The sequence below is a fragment of the Vulpes vulpes genome, chromosome 14 (assembly GCF_048418805.1).
Source record: "Vulpes vulpes isolate BD-2025 chromosome 14, VulVul3, whole genome shotgun sequence".
NCBI classification, from domain to species: Eukaryota; Metazoa; Chordata; class Mammalia; order Carnivora; family Canidae; genus Vulpes; species Vulpes vulpes.
This window is the reverse complement of record NC_132793.1, coordinates 74,245,893-74,269,699: the sequence shown is the minus strand read 5'-3', so window position 1 is coordinate 74,269,699 and position 23,807 is coordinate 74,245,893. Positions and strand designations below refer to the sequence as shown.

The 23,807-nt window shown below is 36.1% G+C and overlaps 1 protein-coding gene across 3 annotated transcripts in view; it reads left to right on the top strand.

Annotated features, from left to right (window-relative positions):
* Positions 1-23,807, top strand: part of MSH3 (mutS homolog 3) — a 181,564-nt gene that overhangs the window by 135,124 nt on the left and 22,633 nt on the right. For all 3 annotated transcript variants that reach the window (XR_011997048.1, XM_072736893.1, XM_072736894.1), the window contains one exon: positions 6,054-6,211. Coding sequence is in view for 2 of the 3 variants with exons in the window: in XM_072736893.1 (XP_072592994.1) it covers positions 6,054-6,211 (158 nt within the window). In the remaining variant the exon portion in view is untranslated. The remainder of the gene's footprint in view (positions 1-6,053; positions 6,212-23,807) is intronic.

Here is a 23,807-nt window from a genome sequence, read left to right as displayed (position 1 = left end):
AAACAGACTATAGAGTTGTATTGACGTGTCAATACCCTGTCAAATTTTTGATTCTCATTGGATAAAGAAACTGAATTAAGCAATGAGTATAATAAATACTCTTATCTTTGAAGGCATTGGAAGAAATAACTTATCTATGAGATAGAAGATGTATATATATTTTTTTTTCTCATAGTTTTCTTAAATTACTGCTTAAAAATTTTTTTGTTTGTGCACTTCCATCACCTACTCCCATTGCTCATTAGGTTTGGTAATTCCACTTCAGGTAGCTCCACCAATGGTGCCTTCACAGTTCAGGGCCTCCTCATGGCACATGTAACCCTTCTGTAGGTTATTCCGTCCTGTGTTCCATTCTTTTACTTTCTGTTATGTGGAGTTTTTTTCTAGTATTCTGTTTTTATGTAAATATGCTGGAAATCCAAATAACAAAATATCATTTGGAAGTTATGTAAATTTTTGCTAAATTAATGGATATATAAAGAGTTATTTGATGGTTCATGATGATCATTCATGGAATAATTAAATTTTAAGATAATTCACGTCAATACTTTTAAACTACCTAATATTTCAAACAAATGAAAAAAATATAGAAAACAGTATAGCACTCATTTACCCTTCACTCAGATATCAAAGAGAATGACCTTTTGTGATATGAACTTTAGATTTATTTAAAGGAAATAAAGTGTTAACAGATCTATCTAACTTTATACATAATTAATTGCTATCCCTTTTCTTTCCCCTTCATTTCCTTATCTCATTGTAACCATTATCCTAATGTTACTTGTTATCCTTGTGCATGTTTTTATTCTTCTATGTATTTGTATTTTAACAATATATAATTTTGTGTATATTAAAAATGTACATAAATAGGCACATTGAACCTATTATGCTATTTTTGTAAATGATTGTTTTCATAATTGTACAAAGTAGATCTATTCATCTTCCTAATGATAGATAATCCGTTGGGTTTTTTTTTTTTTTGTCTATTATGAGTACAAACAGTATTAGAGTAAACAGTCTTATAAATATATCTTCTTCAGCACTTGTATATTTTCCTAAGGTAGACTCCTAGAAAAGGAATTGCTGAGTTATGTAGACTGGTACACAGTGTTTTTTTTTAACTTTACTAGGCATTTCCAAATTGCTTTCCATATACTTGTAACATGCTGCATAAGTAGACTCATAAGCCTTTTGATGATACGTTGAATATGAAAGTATCTTTTAAAAATTATTCCTTCAAAAATTTTTACTGTTTCCTTCATTTGAATGTTAGAGATAGCTTGTGGGTCCCTTGAAAAATCCTGCGATTTCATTTCATTTTCCTTTTCCTGATTAAGAGTATGTTTTTGGCTTTTAGTGTTTCTTTTTCTGTAAATATCCTATTCGTGTCTTTTGCCCATTTTTCCATTGTTTTGGTGTTTTTACTATGTAGGAGTGGTACTTCTTTATTTTAGACCTTTTCGTTTTGTGTTTGGTGGCTTAGAATTTTTTTAAAAAATTAAACATATTAGTCTTTCCCTTTATGATTTATATATATATATATGATTTATATATATATATTTATTCATGAAAGACACAGAGAAAGGCAGGAAGATGTAAGCAAGGGGAGAAGCAGGCTCCAGGCAAGGGGCAGGTGCTCAACTGCTGAGCCACTCAGGCATCCCTATGATTTATAATTTTTATTCTGCTTTTCCCATCTTGTTCAATAAATCATTCTCTACCTTGATGACATTAAGCTGTTCTCCCTTGTTTTCATCTAAAAGTTTAAAGTTTACTTTTCACAGTTAATTCCCTTAACTAGATTTGATTTGGGGGCCTCTGTGTGAGATTCAGGCCTAACTCAATTTTTTTTTATATGTGTACCCAATTGTCCCACCATCATTTATTGGATATGGCAAAAAAAAATTTTTTTTTGGCTTATTTGTAATCCTGTCTCTGACCCTCTACCAAGCCATTTGTGTATTCCTTTGTCATGTTCTTTTAGTTTTCTCGATCATTTTTCTTGGGGTTATCTTTCTTTTGATTTGTAGAAGTTTTTTATGTATACTGGATTTGAGTCCTTGGGAAACATATAATACATATAATCTATTCTGTAGCTTTTCATTTCCTTCATGGCATCTTTTGGTGAATAACATTTAGTTTTAATTTACTTGAATTTTTAAATCCTCCTTTATAGTTAATAATGATTTGTGATCTGTTAAATCTTTCTGTATCCCAAGGTTATATATGATTGCATAATAATCTTGGTTTTTTTGTCTGTCAAAGCTATAATCTGCTGGAATTGATTTTTGTTTTTGATGTAAGTTAGGGATCAAAATTTCTTATTTTTCTGTATGAACATCCTTTTAACCAAACACCATTATTGAAAAGACCATCCTTTTTCTACTCTTCTTTTTTTTCCTACTGTTCTATAGTGTCACTTTGTCGTAAATCAGGTAACTGTATATACATCAGTGTGTTTCTATTTTATTCCACTGTAGCTCGTTGTTCCAGAACACAGTTTATTGTAGCATTACAATATTGAGCCTTTCTAACCTATGAACATAGTATATTCTTTCATTTAATTAGTTCCTTAATTTCTTTCAAAAAGGTTTTGTAGTTTGCAGTGTAGAGGTCTTGCTCTTTTGTTACATTTATTCCTAGTATTTGATTTCTTTTTCTACTATGGTAAATTGTATCATTAAATTTTCTATTTTCAATTACTTATTGCTAAAATCTAGAAATAAAGTTGACTTTTGATTACTGACCTTGTATCCAAAGATTTTGTTTAATTCATTTATTGCTTATAATAAGTTTTATAGATTTCTTTAAATTTTCTGGGAATATAATCATGACTGTAGGAATAATGACAGATGTCATATTTTCTTTCCAATAATTGAACCTCTTGTTTCCTTTCCACACCTTTTTTCTTTAATGAGCAGATACTGAATTTTATCAAATGCTTTCTGTGTCTTTGAAGATCATCTTCTGAATTGTCTTCTTTATTCTCTTAATGTGTTGAATTACATTGATTGGGCTTTGAATATTAAACCAACCTTGTACTCCTCAAAAATTCTAAATGTTCATTTAGCTTTGGTTTGGTTTATTAATATTCTAAGAAGTTTGACATATATACTTATGGATGAACTTGGCCTATAATTTTTCTTTCTTGTAATGTTCTTACGCATTTTTGTTATCAAGATTTTGGATTTTTAAAATATTTTGGTAAGAATTGTCCTTGTTCTGTTCTGTAGAGGAATTTTTGTAAGGAAAGTGCTATTTCTTATATGTTTGCAAAAATCAGTGGGAAATTATCTGGGTTTGAAGTTTTCCTAATGGGAGGGTTTTTAATTACAGATGTAATTTCTTTAACAGATGCAGGGTTATTCAGATTATCTATTTCTTGTGTCATTTTGCTAGTTTCAAAAAAGAAATATGTTCATTTTATTTAAATTTTTGAAATACTTGGTTATGTCACATATTTGCAATATGTGTAAATGTGTAAAGCCTGTTGTTTATAATAGGCTTATTATTTTTATTTATTTATTTTTTAATTTTTTTTTTTATTTCTGATAGTCACACAGAGAGAGAGAGAGAGGCAGAGACACAGGCAGAGGGAGAAGCAGGCTCCATGCACCGGGAGCTTGACGTGGGATTCGATCCCGGGTCTCCAGGATCGCGCCCTGGGCCAAAGGCAGGCGCCAAACCGCTGCGCCACCCAGGGATCCCAGGCTTATTATTTTTAAATCACTGTGGGAGATTAATTTTATTTTAATCATTATTTTCATCTTTCTACTCATGCAAAGTTGCTTTCCTTGCTTTCACTGTGTTAAGCTGTTTCCGTTCCAAGAAACATAGATTCACTTCAGTTCTTTCAAATAATGGAGACTTATGCTCATTGTAAACCTACCTGTAACCATAAGAAAAAGGAATCACAGGGAGAACAAGGTCTCTAGTACAACTTGGCTTTAGTGAGACTAGTTAATTAACCAGACATTTAGTGAATTAACCAGACATTATAGGTTCTTTTTTTTTTTTTTTAATTAATTTTTATTGGTGTTCAATTTACCAACATACAGAAAAACACCCAGTGCTCATCCCGTCAAGTGTCCACCTCAGTGCCCGTCACCCATTCCCCTCCAACACCCGCCTTCCTCCCCTTCCACCACCCCTAGTTCGTTTCCCCGAGTTAGGAGTCTTTATGTTCTGTCTCCCTTCCTGATATTTCCCAACATTTCTTTTCCCTTCCTTTATATTCCCTTTCACTATTATTCATATTCCCCAAATGAATGAGAATATACACTGTTTGTACTTCTCCGATTGACTTATTTCACTCAGCATAATACCCTCCAGTTCCATCCATGTTGAAGCAAATGGTGGGTATTTGTCGTTTCTAATTGCTGAGTAATATTCCATTGTATACATAAACCACATCTTCTTTATCCATTCATCTTTCGATGGACACCGAGGCTCCTTCCACAGTTTGGCTATTGTGGCCATTGCTGATAGAAACATCGGGGTGCAGGTGTCCCGACGTTTCCTTGCATCTGAATCTTTGGGGTAAATCCCCAACAGTGCAATTGCTGGATCGTAGGGCAGGTCTATTTTTAACTCTTTGAGGAACCTACACACAGTTTTCCAGAGTGGCTGCACCAGTTCACATTCCCACCAACAGTGTAAGAGGGTTCCCTTTTTTCCGCATCCTCTCCAACATTTGTTGTTTCCTGCCTTGTTAATTTTCCCCATTCTCACTGGTGTGAGGTGGTATCTCATTGTGGTTTTGATTTGTATTTCCCTGATGGCAAGTGATGCAGAGCATTTTCTCATGTGCTTGTTGGCCATGTTTATGTCTTCCTCTGTGAGATTTCTCTTCATGTCTTTTGCCCATTTCATGATTGGATTGTTTGTTTCTTTGGTGTTGAGTTTAATAAGTTCTTTATAGATTTTGGAAACTAGCCCTTTATCTGATACAGACATTATAGGTTCTTTAAAGAATTTATAAGACAGCTTTAGCAATGGAACAGGTTTACTTTTTATCCCCTCAATAGTAAAGCTTTATAATATTTTAACTTTGAAACCCTCATTATTTATGTGAAGTTTAGCTCCTCTGAGCTTTCCCCTGCTTTTTCTTACTTTTCATTGCTAACTTCCCCCTTTACTCCCCTTTCTATGTAATTTTCTTCATACCTTTTGTTTTCTCATAACTTCTTACTCGTGGTTCCTGTGCTTTGTGGCCTTGATCTGTGTTTCTTTTCAGCCTCTCCTCTAGATTGAATCACTGCATGGTATTCAGTTCAAAGTCCCAAGAGATTATTTGATTAGTTTCAGAAGACCTATTATGTGAGGCCACCTCTAGGGCTCTTAGTGGCCACTCTTGACCAGGCAGGTATTGCCCAGTCTGGTGGGTTCACACCACACAGCACATGAATGCCTCAGGCTAATTCATCTACAGAGAGCTACAGATGGATAATTTCCCTTAGGGTGAGTCTGTATGTGGCAAACACTGTAATTGGTTAATAGAGGCAAGTTCTAGAAATTAAATTAGTACAAGTGTTTGAGCTTTTCTGTCTCCTTTACACTCTGGTGAAATGAGAGTGAATAGAATTTGGTATTATAAATGTCTTTAGTAGTCATCCATTATAACTGAAAAAAATTCTGGTGCTGTCAGCCCAAATTAGGGCCTTAAGCAATTAGCTATATAGTATGTGTCGTTTTAAGATGGATAAATGGAAATTGATAGATTTTTAAATGTAAACAGTATAAAAAACACACAGGCAAATTAGTGAATATTTAATAATATTTAATGAGAGAGCCGTAGTAGTTCTCTCATTTAGGTTACTTCATATTGTTTCCTTTTTTATATGCAGAAACAATCCTATGGGTTGCTAAGAATTCACTGTTCTGCAGCACAGTTCGGTTGAAAACAAAGAGGTCCTCTTTCCCTTTGTGATTCTTAATTGGTAACATATTTAAATACCAGAAAGCCATCTTTTGCCTAATTATGGAAGAAATTATAGGTAATTATGTAAAAGCCCTTTGGGTACAATAAGTGAAATTGCTTTTTAATTTTCCAGGGGGACTCGGAGAGAGTAATGATAATTACTGGACCAAACATGGGTGGAAAGAGCTCCTACATAAAACAAGTTGCATTGATTACTATCATGGCTCAGATTGGCTCCTATGTTCCTGCGGAGGAAGCAACAATTGGAATTGTGGATGGCATTTTCACAAGGTAAAAACATTAGTTCTATTTGAATATATTTCTGAAAATAAAGCAAGCCCACATTGTCACATGAACTTTCTGTGTACATATTTAGATGAATAGATTTGCTCTTAAAATATTTAGAGCTTAGAAGCTTAAATCATTTCATCATGCATGTTAATATCAGAGGAGACCAAGGAAACCATTTTGTCCAGTAATTTTCAAGGTATTTTTAGTTCCTGAGTTCTTACTTTAACGAAAATCTTATATAAAAGATGAATATTTAAACAGATAAAAGCAGATCTGCTCTGCCTGAGTCAGAGTGGAAGGCTTGCAGACTTGTTTGGATAGGCTCTGCAGAGCACAGTCTAGAAACCAGTCCAGCATCCTTGCTATATAGATGGGGGACTAAGAACAGACTGAAAAGGGCACTGGCCCAAGATAATTTAATTCATATTCTTTTTTTTTTTTTTTTTAACTCTAAGAACATTACCTACAACTGACTAGGTCTTACCCCTAATTTCTAAACCTAAATTGCATGTTTTATTAGGAATACAGGTGAAATATCCCAGTCTTACTAGTAGGAAAATCATAGTCTAGTCTATTTATTCAGATTTATCTGTTCTTAAAGTATTATTTATACTTCTTGCATGTACATTTTTGGAAAAATTAAATTTAGTCCATATGTGTGTAGTCAAGCTTTGTGTACAAATGTTTGATTTATCGTCCAGGTGCATATTTATATGATACTTGACTTTGGAATTATATCAGAATATATCACATGCTGGTATTGATACATCTGAGTAGACATTAAAATACTTTACCTACTTTTGTGCTTGGTTTTTAGACTGAGAAGTGAACAGAGCAAAGAGATCTAAATTCGGTTTGATGCCATATCACCAAATAGATGTTATTCTTGTCTCTATATTTGTAGATCAACTCAGTATAAGAAATTTAAAGAATCTTTCTTTACTTTCTAAATTGCCCTTAATCTTCTATTTTGTTTAAAAAAAAAAGTGTGTGTGTGTGTGTGTGTGTGTGTGTGTGTGTGTGTGTGTAAATGCCTGGTATTTTATTTTGGTTACATTACTAGGGAGAGCGACAGAAATTTGACCAAAGAGAGAAAAGATTAAAAGGAGAAGAAAAAAAAAGACTCCTTGGGCAGAGTAAGGTGGTTTATCTGAAAGAGAATCTTGTTAGCAGAATAACAGTTATGGATGTTTTTAGATATAAGTAATAGAAAAGAAAATAAGAGTTTACTTTTCTCATACAATGAGAAGACTTGGAGTGGGCTGCTGCTTCTGCTGCTTCAGTGGTTCGTTGTTGGCATTTCCCATGTAGTTGCAAGATAGTTGCTGTGACTCCAGATATCACATCACATGAGGAAAAAGGACAGAATGCCACAGTTCCCTCCCTACTTTTTTTTTTTTTCCCTTCAGGATCAATACCTTTTCAGAAGCCTCCCAGAAAACTTCCACTTAAATTTCATTAACCAGACCTGTACCTCATGGCCATAGTTGCCAAGAGAACAGAAAGTAAGAATTTGCCTTTCTCCAGTTTTTCTCATGGAGTTAGGCAAGTGTTTGGGAATGTATTTGGAGGTAATCAGAAAATAGTTTTGGCCTACAAAAAATGAATTCAGTGATAATAATAAAAACAGCTCAACTTTATTATAATAATATTTAAAAAATAAAGTACATTCAGTGAGAGCAAGTATAAGCCTTCTGAAAAAGAACAAACCACACTAATGTCAAGAAATTTGGATATTTATTCATTTTCATTTATTCATTCATCCAACATATATTAACTTAGCATGTAATATATGACAGGCACTGGGACTACAATGTAACCATGGTTTCTGTGCTGGTAAAACTTAGCCGGTGGAGATCAACATTAACCAAAACGATTGTATAAAAAATGTGAAAATGCAGCTGTGGCAAGTCTACAAAGGCTATATGCAAGATGCCAGGACAGCCTTTGGGACTGGGGTATGATCTGGACAGGAGAGGGTTTCCTTTAGCAAGTGACTCTTAAGACCTATCTGAAGGGCTAGCTAACTAATCAAAGGATAAAGAGCATTTCAGACAAAGGGAGCATGTGTACAGAGGCCTTTTAACATTAAAAAAAAAAAAAAAAACAGATAAGGAACTAAATTCTCCCTGGTTCTTAGGGGAGCGTTATTCTGGATGAAGCTGAAAAATAGCTTCAAGTTACATAGAGTATAGAGTGGTAGGAGTTTATCCTAAGCCATGGGAAACCATCGAAGGATTTTAAGCAGTGCTTGGCATGATCAATGCAGGGCATGTTTGGAGAAAGAACATGATAGTAACCTTATCAGTAGACTCCTGCAGTGGTCTTAGTGAGAGGTGTCAATAGTTTGGATGAGGTTTGTAGTGATAGAGTGGAAAGGAGAGGCACTTGAAAAGTGTTCAGGAAATAAATCAACAGGGACTGGTGATAGAAGGGGTATGCATCTGAGATAAAAGGAGTTGTCAGAGATGACAGTGGTTTGTACATCTTTTTGGACAGTGCTGACATTTACTGGAAGAGGGTGATTTTCTTTTTTTCATAGATCCTGACTTTATTTGTATACATAGTAAGTAGAAACACTCTGAGACATTTGAGAGGAGCCATCATATAGGCAGTTGTGTATAGAGTCCAGAGGGAGAGATGAAAGATAATGATATAAACTTGCTCTGAGACATCTTTGTATAAGTGAAAGTCCTGGGTGAGATCATCTTAGCAGAGAGTATAGTGGAGAAAATAATGTTCTAAGACCGAGCCTTAGGACTACCAACATGTCCCAGATGAGTAAGATGATAAACTGGAAAAACTGACAAGACAAAAACACTGTAAGATGTTACAGTGTCAGGAGAATACTCCTTCAAGAAGAAATGAAGTGGCCAGCCGCACAGAGCGGTCAGGTAAAAGGAAGCCTCTGAAGTCAACTTTGAGCTTAACAAAGTGGTGGTCATTAGAGACCTTAGCAGGAGCTGTTTTGTTTTTTGTTTTAAAGATTTATTTATTTACTTATTTTAGAGAGCAAACATGAATGGGAGGAGCAGAGGGAGAGGGAGAGAAAAATCTCAAGCAGACTCTGCACTGAGCTTGGAGCCCCGTGCGAGGATCAGTCTCATGACCCTGAGATCACGACCTGAGCTGAAACCTGTTGTCAGATGCCCAACCAACTGGGCCACTCAGACACCCCAGCAAGAGCCTATTTTAGTGGAGTGGTGAGACCATACTCCAGTTAAAGATGGTAAAGAAGGGAGTGAAAGGTCAAGAAATACAATGTTTGTACAAGTGTCGCCAGGGCAGCTTGGCTGGGAGGAGGAGATGAAAGATCCACTAAGGGACTTGTTCTGTTTTTGAATGTAGGCTTGAACATGTTTCAGTGGGATATCCAGGGGAATATGTTATATCTGTAAATTTATGATTTAAAAAAATGCATTGATTACCTTGGAGCATACTAGAATAGATTAATGATACTCATAACAAAAAAATCATTAATCACTTTGGAGAATGAAAATTGAAAAATAAAGAGAATTAAGCAGCTATTGTGTCTTTCCACACAGATGATGAGAGGAAGTTTCTCCTTATAGAAGTGTCCCAGCTCATAAGCAAAGAAGGAACAATAGAATTGGAGTGTCGCCCTTTTTTTTTTTCAAGGGTGGAGTTTTCCCAGAGAAGTGGGTGAAAAAGCAGAGGGAGTTTAAGAGTTGGCAAGTGTGTGTTAGGAATAATGGACCATGGAACTTCAGCAAAGAAGAGGGCCCATGGGAAAGCACAGTGGTAGGTGGGCTGGAGTCCTGAGAGGTTTGAACAACAGTTGTGGTGGAGGTGCTGTGTGAGCCGGAATGGACAGCTTTTGAGGTAAAATAGTTCATATCTCTGTTGAAGTCCAAGATGTGTCCCTGGTGCTGGATGGCTGAGTTAGAGGAAGAGAGTGGTGAAGAGGAGATCTAGAATTGATCTAGATGGTGTTGGCTGCTTTAGCTACATGGACCTTTAAGTGCTATCAGACATTGGCAGAGCTCTCAGGCCAGAGGAGAAAATATATACCAAATGTTAACCACTTAGATGAATGAGGAGGAGTGATTTGAAGTTGAGTAGCTGACAAAGGGAGGATGTTATGGTCAAATGGTATAACCTCAAAGGAGATGTTTTTCTTATGAGGAGGTAAAGCCTAGAAGTAAGAGTGGTGAGCAGGAGAACCCTTGCAGTATCACAGGAGGCAAGGAAATGAATAGCCGGTTTTGGAGAGGGCTGCAACGGAAGGGCTAGAGAGGAAAGGGAAGGGTGCCCATGTGGAGAAGAGAGCAAGGACACGGAAGTTGGCTGATTATTTGGCTGCTATTCCAAAGTGCCTGGTGTCTGGGCTTAGGAGGTAAGTGAGACACAGAGTTGGATAAAACCTGGCAAATGTAGAGCAGAATGGACTTGATATTGGCTCCAAGAACCACAGAAGGGGACATGCAGCATTCTGACTGATGAAAACTTGAAAAGCAGAAGGATGGGGCCTGGGACGAGTCTTACCAAGCTTGAGCAGTGGCGGATCCACAAGCTGTGGGTGCCACACACACTGGGCTGGCTGATTGTAGCCCTGAAACTTGAGATGTGTGCTGAATCACCTGGACTCAGAAGCTCATCAGGCAAGAAGAAAAAATAGATGAAATATGTTTGAGTCTGATTGCAATGTCCCCAACAGATATTGCTGAGCACACTCTTTGGCCAGTGATGCATTTTTTACTGCTTCAAGTCTAATCCTGGCACCAATTACTTACTACATATTATTGCAGAAACTGCTTCCCTTCTCTTCTCAGTCTTCCTTTTTTCTTCTCTTCAGTCAGTTTTTAAGAGAAAAGGCCCTTGTGAAGTGCCTCTGAGAGCACAGCTATGATCAGATCGTTCTGTTGCTAAACCTCTAAACAGTGAATACAGGTCTCTGAGCATATCCGTTGGGAACCACCAGATGACCCCCAACCATTTCAGTCTTGTTTTCGGTTTCTTTCCCTCACCTACCTATGTATCAACCTAGCACTTCTTTCTGAATTCCAAGAAAAGCTATTTTGTGCTTTCCCATGTCTTTTTCAGTTTATACTATTTCATGTGCCAGAAATACTTCTGCTGATTTTTTTCTTGTTAGAATTCCACTTCCTTCATGTAGTCTCCCTTGATTCCCATAGCCAGAATTAATATTTCTCATCTCTTTACTTCCATCATATGTGTATTTTGCCTCCCCCCCCCTTTTTTTTTTTATAAAAGCTCTTACCAGTTTAGTTTTATAATTATTCTTGTACAGGTCTACCTCTACTGTTATGTGGTCCATTCCCAGAAGATGAGTTTCGTGTTTTGTACATTTCCCTTCTCCCTCCCCAAACCTGGAACTCCATCTACTTTGTACATACATAACAGACACTGAAGAAAAGGGCTATTGAATGAATTGACTGTTTTTTTGTTTTGTTTTGATTTTTAATTTTTTAATTTATTTATGATAGTCACACAGAGAGAGAGAGAGGCAGAGACACAGGCAGAGGGAGAAACAGGCTCCATGCACCAGGAGCCCAACGTGGGACTCAATCCCAGGTCTCCAGGATCGCGCCCTGGGCCAAAGGCAGGCGCTAAACCGCTGCGCCACCCAGGGATCCCTGAATTGACTGTTAAGTCAAGATCAGGCAAATGGAAGATAATCCCATGGGCAGTGGGGAGTCCTTAAAGACACAGGAGTAGGAAAGTGTTGTGATCAGAGTTACAGTTGAGGTTCCAGGAAGAGATTAAAATCCTGCCACACTGTGAAAGACAAACTATACAAAGGCATGATGTAATGTAGGAATTCTTGAAGAGAGGCTGAGCATTTTAATTAGGCGGATAGAAATGGAAGTGGACAAGGGACAGAAGAGGGATGTTGCAGGGTTAGAATTGACAAAGCCCTGGTGACTACCATGGATGAAGGGAGATAGGTGAAGAGGAGTGAATGGTGGGTTTTATCACTGAAAAATTCAGGAGGAGGATCTGATTTCAGAAGTCATCTCAATTGGTAACGTATACCATAGCAAGGAGGCTGCATCGTAAGAGGGCCATTACATTTCTCTGTCATAAGCATAAATTCTAGGCTGTTGAGACACTTTAGCACTGGCTCAGTAATGAGGTGAAAACTCTAGTGTACTAAACATGTATTTTTCTTAAAACTTTGCTGTGTACCAGAGTTTGATATTAGGCATTAGGGATACGAAGCCAAATGAGACCACTTTACCTGCCCTCAAGAAACTTAGGTGTGGTAAGGGAGATGGAGGCACAAGGCATTACAGTGTAGTAAGTGATGGAGACGTGATTTGATTGTATATGTGTGATTATTTGCTTGCTCATTCATTCATATTTATCCTGCCATTGTCCAGAAAGGAGACTTTAAGTCGGTTTGCAGAAGATTACAAATATTGTAAGTAAAAATGAGGGTGAGGGATTAAAAAGAAGCCAGGAATGAAACTTAAAATATTTATCACATAATGACCAACACTGTTGTGGCGAAGCCTCAGATTTGTCTCAGAGTTTTCCACAAAGGTAAACTTGTTCATTTAAAATAGTTTTGCAGTACCTAGAAAAACAAATAAATTGCTTTAAGAAAACAGCTTTTAAAAACCTTCTTACTGTGTTAGACAACAATTTTTAATGATAAGATTAGCTAGTAGCTAACTTGGATGGTGCTTATATGGGACATGAGCTTCTTCCTCCGTGTTATGATAACATGCCTATATCTCATGAACCAGCCTTGGGGAGCTGATTACTAATCACTATGTAATACAAAAGCTGTCCTTTGAACCTTGCAATGCTAAATTAATTGTTTCAGTATAGTAGTTTTCATTCTGAATTAACTCCTTCAAACACATCAGTTTTTTCAGCTACTTAGGGATACATTTTACAGTGACCTGGTCCTGGTGGGCCCATCAAGAGGTAGTATTACATGAAAGAATGTTGTTGTTATAATAATGACAAAGAGCTGGTTACAAACCCTGGCATTCACTGTGATTCCACTTTTGTATGAGAAATTATATATGTAAATATATGCAGAGAAAATCATCTAAACAGAAGGCTTATATTCCAAAATATCATAAGGGATATGGGATTATGGTGAGTGTTCTTTTCTTCTGCTTATTAATATTTTTAAAAACCTGAAATAAACATATAACAGAGATACAACCCCAAATTAAGGGCGATATCACTCAAAATGAGATTTTTACAGGAGTCTAGTGAAATGCTTGTTTGGTCACTGGGAACACTTTTTTCCAGGGTGAATTTCTCTTCCATACTCAGTAGAATGGAATTAGGGGTTCTGAGTCTAAACCTTTTCAGGTGCTTCGGTGTATCAGAGCTTACTTTTCCCAAAAGTTTTTAACCCAGCCTATATATAACCTAGTTCTTCCTCCTTTAGGCATTAATACTTTTCTTGTCTGGATCAGTGTACAAGATTGATGTCTTAAATTTTCATAGCACACACATTGTCATTTGCACACATAACATCTGAAACAGTGAGTTTTAACCCTTAATATATATTGGACTTCTTTTGAGAGAGAGAGAGAGAGAGAGAGTGTGTGCGCACATGCACAGAAGGGTTACGAGGAACAGAGGAAGAGGGGAAGAGAGAATCTTAAGCAGGCTCCATACCCAGCACAGAGCTCAAGACGGGGCTTAATATCATGGACCCTGAAATCATGACCTGAGTCAAAATCAGGAGTCTAACATTTAACCCACTGAGCCACCCAGGCACCCCCATTGGACGTTTTTTTTAAATGGAGCTTTTAAAAAATGGTGATACCTGGGCCCTCCCCTCAGAGGTTCTAAGTTGGACTAGAGTCTGGAAGTTGAGTTTTGTAAGCGTCCAGATGGTTTTGAAGTAAAGCTGAGATTGAGAAGCATTTCCCCAAGCCCCTGCTGGAGAGCTCATTTGTTTAATTATAAATGTTAATTTAGGGATCCCTGGGTGGCGCAGCGGTTTGGCGCCTGCCTTTGGCCCGGGGCGCGATCCTGGAGACCTGGGATCAAATCCCACGTCGGGCTCCCGGTTCATGGAGCCTGCTTCTCCCTCTGCTGGTGTCTCTCTCTCCCTCTCTCTGTCTCTCTCTGTCTCTCTCTCTCTCTCTCCCCCTGTGTGACTATCATAAATAAATAAAAATTTAAAAAAATAAATAAATGTTAATTTAAAAATTATAGATGCATTTATTATGAAAACAGTTTGACAGTATAATAGGGTATAAAGTGAAAGTTTTGCCTTCTCCCCAGGTCAACAACCATTACTGATTCTTTGTGTAATTTTCCACAAATGTAATATTATACATAAATCTTCTCTTATATAAATGGTATTACACTAAGCATTACTGCTATGAAGCTTGCTTTTATTTCCTAATATGTGGGGGACATAGTTCTCTATCAGTTCATGCTGATTAACCTCACATGTTTTAATGACTGCAAGGTATCTTGCTCCTTGGTCTCTTTAGCCTCAGAGAGCTATACCTGGGATGCACTGCTTTAGTATATAAGGACCCTGTTCCTTGTCTTTTCTTCTGTCCTCGCTCTCTCTTCCTGTTATAATTGAAAAGGAGTCTGCATGGACCATATTCATTTATATCCCAGATCCTTACTAGAATATGGTTTGGTATTATACCTTCCTATTTTTAATTTATTTATTGGGAAATAATTCAGATATATAACAATCCCACAGGCAACTACCACCCTACTAAAGAAATAAAGCATTGCTAATATTTCTGAACCTATAATTCTCTCTGATTCTTTTCCTTTCCACACCATCTAGAAGAACTGCCCTTCTTGACTATAGTTTTTATTCCAGGCATTTCTTTATATTTTTACTACACAGGTATGTTTTTGAGACAATATACAGAGTTATCAGGTATGCTTTTACACTTTATATGTGTCACATCACACTGTATTCTTCTGCAAGTGACTTTTCCCCCTCAATGTTATATTTATGAATTCATCATTCACAATAATGTATACATATATACAATATATGTATAGATACATATAATTCTAGTTTCTTCATTTTTCTATAATTATAGATATTCCATTGCATATACACCTAACACTGTTTATCCATTTTCCTTGACTGATATTTAACATGTTTCAAATTTGTTTCAGATGCAGACAGTACTGGTACTTGTCTTACACACATTCTTCTGGTGCATGTGAATGAGTTTTTTGAATCCAGATTATTGTCTAGGAGTGGGACTGTGAAGTGTTAGGAATGTGCATCTTTCTTGTTCTTCAAGGAGGCTGCCAGCAGTATATAAAAGTTTGTCCCTGTGCTTTAAAATTAAATTAGAGGGCAGTCCTGGTGGCTCAGCAGTTTAGTGCCGCCTTCAGCCCCAGGGTGTCATCCTGGAGACCTGGGATTGAGTCCCACATCAGGCTTCCTGCATGGAGCCTGCTTCCCTCTGTCTATGTCTCTGCCTTTCTCTCTGTGTCTCTCATAATTAAATAAAATCTTTAAAAAAATTAAATTAGGGACACCTGGGTGACTCAGTCATATAAGCATCAGACTCTTGATTTTGGCTCAGGTCATGATCTCACGGTGGTGAGGTTGAGCCCTGCATCTGGCTCTGTGCTGGGTGTGGAGCCTGCTTAAGATTCTCTCTTTCCCTTTCCCACTGCCCCTCCCCCACCAGCACAGGGGTGCAGGCATGGGTTTGCATGCTTGCTCTCTCTCTCAAAAGAAAATAAAATTAGACATACCCATTTGATGATGTTCCTGTATAGTCTCCAAAATTACTCATAAGTAAATTTTCATTTTTATTATTTTCTGTCTTTTACATTAAGTGCCTTCTGATAAGTCATTTTTTGTTAATGCTAGGGAATTGTTTTCCCTCTATGTACATGCTGTGCCTGTTTACAAAAGGATTTGAAGCGATTTATTGGCCTTCTCTGACAAACTGCCAGACTTCCTCTCATCAGCCAATAGTTGCTTCCTCTTTAATTCCTTTTTGTCTTAACTGCCAGAAAAGCAAGAGCTAAATTCAAGGCTCAGGTGCAGAAACAAATTTGGTTTAGTTTTCCCCTCTTCTTACATAGGGGTATTTCTCTAATATGGTTCTTCTAACAGCTGCATCAGAATCATAGAGATGATTATTTAAAAATGTTTAAAATTTTCTAAGCCCTGTATCAGAGACCTATTAAGTTGGAATCCCTAAGGTGAGACTGCAAAATTAGCATTTCCAAAGCTCATGTAAAGTGTGCTGTCTTAATGTGAGAACCTACTATATGGCTTATAATCTTAGTTTCGTATTCATTGTAATTTTTCCATCATAGATATATTTTTAAAGGTTTTATTTATTTGGTAGAGGGAAAGCAAAAGGACACAGCAAGGGAAGCAGCATAGGGAGAGGGGAGAAGCAGGCTCCCCGCTGAGTAGGGAGCTTGACGTGGGACTTGATCCCAGGACCACAGGATCATGACCTGAGCCTAAGGAAGTTGTTTAACGGACTGAGACACCAGGTGTCCCTATGGATATGTTGTTATTCAAAATCATTTCAAATTCTTTTTGTACCCAATGAAGAAATATTGAAAATCTAGCAGAGTGAGATGTATGCATAAAATTTGGCTCTAAACTTTATCTTTAAATTGGTTATTTTTGTATTATTGATTGGACATTCATGACAACTGGATTTAAATTCATGTATTCCATAAGTATGGAATTGAGTGCCTACTATGTGCCATGTGCTGTGCTATAAGAAGAATAAATGTGTGAAAGCTATGAACAGACAGTCTTTAGGAATATTTTTTCTGAATATTATAAGCTTGTATAAGCCTATTCCTGTATAAGAGCATTATTTTTAAAAGAATTTTGGCAAACATTTACATGTGGCTTTAGTTAGTATATTTATATTGGTATATTGTGATGTATGTATTTATCAGTGAGATATTTCTAGACACATATTTCCAAGGATCATTAACATCTTTGAGTGTATCACTGGAATAAGCTGTGTTGCTTATTATTCTGATAAATGCAAACTTAAATCTCATTCAGCTTTTTAGACTCACTAATTAAGTTTTAGGAAAGCAATGAATTATTAAGTCTGGTTTGAAAAAAGCTAAACAGTTGACTTCTCTCAGCATAATTTGTTTCTATTTATATCAGTTAAATGTTGATAGAAAGGAGTATTTACATTAAGTGGCCCTGGGTTAATAATTTTCATGCCATGCTACCCAAGTAAACTCTGTATGGCCCCTCACTTCAGGAATGCTGTGTACTTGAAATGGCAACAGTGTGTTTATTTTGAGAGAATTGGAGAGTAATAGGCACTCAGGTGCTTAACCTACTTTAAATATTTGCTTTTGACTGTGTGGATGGTAACTGATTTGTTTGCCCAATCTAGTTTAATTCAGCAAATATTGATTGAGCACCTACTGTGGAGTATTTGTGCTCTATTAAATACACATATATTTATATGCGTACATATATATCCAAATATATATTGACATATTAAATATATGTATTTGTATATGTATGTGTATATTCTCTTTAGACAGAGAACATCTTGAATACATGCATATTTTCTAGTTGGTAGTAAATATCAATAGTAAAAACCACATGATAAGTGATATTTTACGAAATGAGTAGGCTATTATGAATTCTATTGGCATCAGAAGTGTTGCTTATGAATATCTCTGTTGTTTATTTAATTCCCGTAGCTGTGTTTGGCAAACAGATGCCTCACTTCATTGTTTTTGATAGGAATTGGTTGTCTGAATTTAATACTTCAGGCACCTAAGGATTTGGTTTGGTTTGGTTTGAAATGCAGATCCTTTAGAGATAGTGTTCTAATCGGCATGATGAAAGGGACTCTTGGACTCCAAATTTAAGAACATCTGCAAGTGTCTAAAACATATCCACATTTAGGAGCCATTATTCAATTTCAACTCCTGACATTTCACAAAGGGAACAACAGACTCAGATTATGATTTGCCTGCCTGAGCTCATAATGTGTGTTTAATTATAAGGATGCATCTTCTGGGTGTGTCTGGTTCCCCTCTATTAATCTTATTAATTAATCTGATTAATCTTCTTTCTTTTATTGGCCTTAATTATTTGTGGCTTTCACAGATATAAAGTTGGAAAAGAACAGGTACTTTATTAAATTATTTTCCTTTGAAATTCTTGGGACTTTCTCACAGAATGGACTATTGGATGTGTTAGAGAAAAATTTACCCAGTCAGCACATCCTGGGTTCCCTTTGATAGGAAAATTCCCGTGTCCTTCATAAGTGGCCTGCATGTGTCTGTGGATGTTTCCAGTGAACATGGTTTCATGAGAGCCAGACACATTTGGCATTTCCCTCCACTACTGTCTTGATTCTCAATAGTGTTTCCATTGAAATTGAAAGATTGCTAACAGTGGTTTTTGCTTGGTTATATTTGCAATTCAGTGTTACAAGTTTTAAATATTTAATTTTAAATACTGTAGTGTGATCTGATTGCAACTGTTAATAGAAACAATTATATGAAAGAAACTTTTCTTGTCTTTTGTAATAATTTTATTGCTGCTAATAAAATGTTCTTGATGTTGCTAGAAGAAAGCTGCTTATTTAACCTGATACTTACCTTCTTTTTGCCTTGTCTTAAGGTAGTGATACAATATAGTATCCTTAAATATATCATTTGTGATTTTTAAAAATAACATATTTTCTAATTATACTGTAATGTTTGTTCACTGTGCAAAATTTAAAAATAGAAAAGCTCAAAAAAAATTTAAATCATCTGTAATTCTACCTCCTGGAAATCATTTTGTTTAGGTATTTGACTTTCCAGGCTCTTTCAAGAATGCATACAATGTAGTGATAAATCATTGGTGATTTCACTCCATTTCTGGGTTAATGTTTATGTTTAGTTAAATGCAGCACAGATTTTTTTTTATGCCTCTTAAGTACTATCCAGTATTTACACATCTTATAATAATTGGTGTCCTTTTGTGGTTTTTTCTTCTCTTGGACTAATTTTTTATTTTTTCTTTTCTTATGCCATCTTTCTCAAAAGTTACTTTGTTATTTAGGAGATTATTTTCCTTTTGTAAATTTACATAATAAAAAATTGGAAGCTTAGACATGTCTACTGTACAGAATTCTGTTAATTTTTTAATGAAGTGAATAGGAACATCTTCAGTTTCAAAAAGGAGGCAAAATAAGCTAACATAAGAGTCCTCCTATACAGAGCATTTAGAAGACAAATAAGGTATTCCACTTTCATGAGGAAGCTAGAATAGGCAAATCCTTAGGAGCAGAAAATAGAATAGAGGTTACCACGGGCTGGCAGGAAGGAGAGAATGGGGAGTTTGTTTTTTGAGGAGTACAGAATTTCTTTTGGGGGATGATGAAAAGATCTGGTAATGGATCGTGGTGATGGCTGCACAACATTTGAACGTGCTTATTAATGCCACTGAATTGTATACTGAAAAATGTTAAAATGGTAAGTTTTATTTATATATATTTTTACTACAATTTTCGAAGTATTCACATATGTCCAAAAATCCTAATGCAATACAATAATTATTGCCTCTATTCACTCATTTTGATATTTAAGCTCCAGTATTGATCATTCAATATGAAAAATCATTTTTCTTTGTTAATTGCAGTACTTCTCCCTCATGCTAACATTTTCCTTGTGTGAGACCCAGAAATTGTGATTTGAAGGAGCAGAGGCCCACTGCATTAGCTACAACTGAAAAACATCTAGAATGTTATCTCAAAATACCAAGATCTCATAAAAACAAACTCTTGTTCAAATTTTCATGTAAATGTTCTTTATTTTAGAAACTGATTTTAAAAAGTATTAATTTCTTTTCTCCATTAATGCTTTATTAAGCTTTGTTGACCTATATAAGGGTTATAGACGAGGAGGGAGTAGAGGATTAGAAAGATTAGTCAACCGCCACTCCTAAAAATATCAAAGTGATTTTTTTTTTCTTAATCACATAACTGTAACCTGTCTACTCAGAGCAAACTAACTCTAAGATGAAATCTAAAGAATGCATTTTCCATTTTTTCGCTACTTTGGAATATAAATACAAACAGAATGATAATTCCATGTGTTCTATAATTCCTTCAATCTCTACGTATTTTAACATTTGAAAAACATCAGAATCATTGTCCAGTATTATGTCTTATAAAATGCTTGAATTAATAAAATGGTACAAAATTTACATTAATTTATACTGTCTTCAAAAACTTATTTTCAGTGCTTTACTGGGATATTTACAATATAGCAGGATAATAAGAGAGTAAAATGGTATCTAAAGGTCCTGGAACAAAGAGAAAATAAGGGTAGAAACTTAAGATAGTAAAGAGAAAAATAAGAGAGTTGCTCTTTGTTATTATAAGGTGTTACTTAGTTATTAGTAACCAAGGTGAAAAGGAAAATGTGTTTAGTTACAAAATTCTGTGTCTACCAGAATTCTATAAAGTCATTATACTGCCAAAATTTAATGAAAATATAGACTATATTTCTTAAGGGAGGTTAGCAGAAAATATTTCTATCAGTAAACATTTCCCACAGTTAGAAGCACATGCTTCGTTGTAGCCTCAGTGACTGGTTAACAAGGTTTCTTCAGTGTCTGCTGGGCAGCATTGTTACTTTATCATGTGCTGTGGAAGACTAGAATTGTAATAGAAAATGTGTTGCCTGCTAAGGCAGTGGCTTTCAGACTGTTGTACAGGGACTTTAGAGTCCCCCAGAGCCTCATCTAGATGAGGAAAGGGGGGCCTAATAGTGTTGTCTTGGCCAAATCAGCATTCCTTTTATCTAATCTGTAGTGAATTTCTCTGAAATCTCATTTGAGCAAGGGATTTAACAGCTAAAAAGATAGTCGAAAATCACTGGCCTAATAATAGAGTTAGGACCATTGCATAATAAAAGTATATCTAAGATCCCCTAAAATCATGGTCCTGAAGGACAGAATCTCACTAATACCATGAGGCACGTTGGGTGTAATTCAGCTGTAAGCTGGGAACACGAAGGTCTCTATTTTTTTTCTTCTCTGCCACGAATTCACCACGTTTTCCCTCATCTGTAAAATGAGAGTATAAAACAATTACTACCAACTTGGCCAGCAACAAGACTTTTTTTTTTTTTTTTTTTTTTTTTTACTTTATTGGCTTGTTAATGGGAAATTCTTTGCTGTCCTACAGGCTCTTCCCTTCTGTCAAAGTGAAAGGAACCATAGGCGAAAGAAGTGACCCAGTTCTCTGTAGGGAATGTGAACATGGGTGGGGGGGAACTAGGGGAAGGGAAGGTAAATCTGTCTAGAGCGGTCATCTTTTAGTGTCTGCAGCTCATCTAGGAAGACAATCGTGTAGGACAGATTCAGTGACTGTAACAAAGGTTTTGGATAAAAGGTGACTGAGGGATGCCTAGGTGGCTCAGTCTGTTAAGCATCCAACTCATGATTTTGGCTCAGGTCATGATCTCAGGGTCATGGGACTGAGCCCATGTTGGACTCCATGCTCAGCATGCAGTCTGTTTGAGATTCTTTCTCTTCCTCTCCTTCTGTCTCTCCCCCTGCTCATTCTCTCTCTCTCTCTGAATGAATGAGTGAATGAATAAATAAAATAAATATCTAAACAAAAGTGACTGAGAGGCTACTTGGGCTTTGATGCTTAGGTGGTCATCAGTGACGAAATTCAAAAAGGTCAGGATGAAGAATGGGTGATTTCTTAGTCTTGTCAGGAAAGACTTGAAGATATTAGCAAGGATAGTTTGGATAAGCAGAAAGTAAATAGCATTTTTAAAACTTACACTTCATCTGCATGAATTTGACTTTACCATTCTAAAAATTTAGCATAAGAAATGCATTTTTACAATGTTATCTTGAAAAGTAAAAATTAGAATTACTCTTTTAAATGCAATGTTTTAAAACTGAATGGAGGGACCCCTGGATGGCTTAGCAGTTTAGCGCCTGCCTTTGGCTTAAGATGTGATCCTGGAGACCCGGATCAAGTCTCACATCGGGCTCCCTGCATGGAACCTGCTTCTCCCTCTGCCTGTGTCTCTGCCTCTCTCTGTGTGTCTCTCATGAATAAATAAACTCTTAAAAAAAAAAAAAACTGAATGGAAAATACAGGTGAATACTGTTAAAATTGCATGCCAGTTTTTAATTACCAAGGACCATATTATTGCAATAAGTTTTCCATCAAAATATTAAACATTAATTTTTATATCCATTAAAAACCTGTTTCTCTCATATTCCTTAGATTTATGCTTCAGAATAAACTCAGCAACAGTATACAAGGATAACCCTAATTTATATGGAAGCACAGAGGAAAACATTGGTTTAAATCCTTTCACTCCTTGTAACTTTTCCTACAAATAGTCCTTTGTTAACTTTAAATTTGGACGTTCACATTGATGTTTACTCTTGACTCATTTGGGTTGGGTAAGTTGTTTTACAACCCTGGAACATGATTCGATAAGTTCATGTTCAGGATGGATTGAACATCTTAGTGTAGTTTAAGGAAAACAAGTCTTTCAGTTTGTAGAAAAAAGAAGAACCATAGGCGAAACAATCATGTAGGAAGACTGTTCCAGGGGAAGACTGTTCCAGGTTGATGAAATAATAAGGGAAAACATAGAGGGATAAAGGTGTGTGGTATCAATTCTCTAAATATACTAAAAACCACTGATGTATAAATACACTTTAAAAGGATGAATTTTGTAATTTGTGAATTACATCCTGATAAAAGCTCTTCTGTTTTCGGGGCTACGTGGCATATGTCAGGGATAGCAAACGTAATCGAGGTGGCAACAACATGGCATCTTGAGCAGAAGGAGAAGAGAGTAGAGAGAGTGGTTTAGGGACAGAGATTCAGAAGGCCTTGTAAACCATGCTAGGAATTTAGAGGGTTTTTTTTTTTTTCCAGGCATTAGGAAACCATTGTAAACTTGGTGGTTGTCTTTTTTTTTTTTTTAATGTATTTATAAATACTAACTAACTTATTTATCATAGCCATTGTAAGAAGTAGAAAAGCAAATACTTTTATTGTCACTGTTTACTGATAGGGAAAATGGAAGCACTGTGTGCTGGTAGTGGCGTACCTGGGATTCATACACGTAACTATTGCATCCTGCTGCCTCGTGGATAGGATTTAGTCTGTATGCATATGCAGCAGGTGTCAGTGATTAGACTCAAAAATTAGTGGTAGGATTAGAAAACAGTGTGCATCCTATGGAAACTATTTGAATATTTGTTTTATATGGATTTTTATTCAATTTTCAAACATGCTACTAAGGAGTGCCCCTCAGCTGCTGAGCAAGTGTTTGTAGCTTGTATGTTGGCAGAATGGGCCAAAAGCTTAGTGTTGTGACCTGTTTTGAAAAGAAAGTATCTTGAAATAAAAAAAAAAGAAAACAGTGTGCATAGCTTTTAAATTGATTGATACAATATCAGCTACTAACTGACATTGCCTAAAAAGTGGTTGTCCAGTTTAAGACACCTTATTTTCCTTTATTATAGATCTCAAAAAATCCTTTTATAGTGGTAAGAACAGTTAGCATGCAGTCTACCTTCTTAACAGGTGTTCAAGTTAGAGTGCATTTTTCTTGACTACAGGAACAATGTTGTGTGGCAGATCTC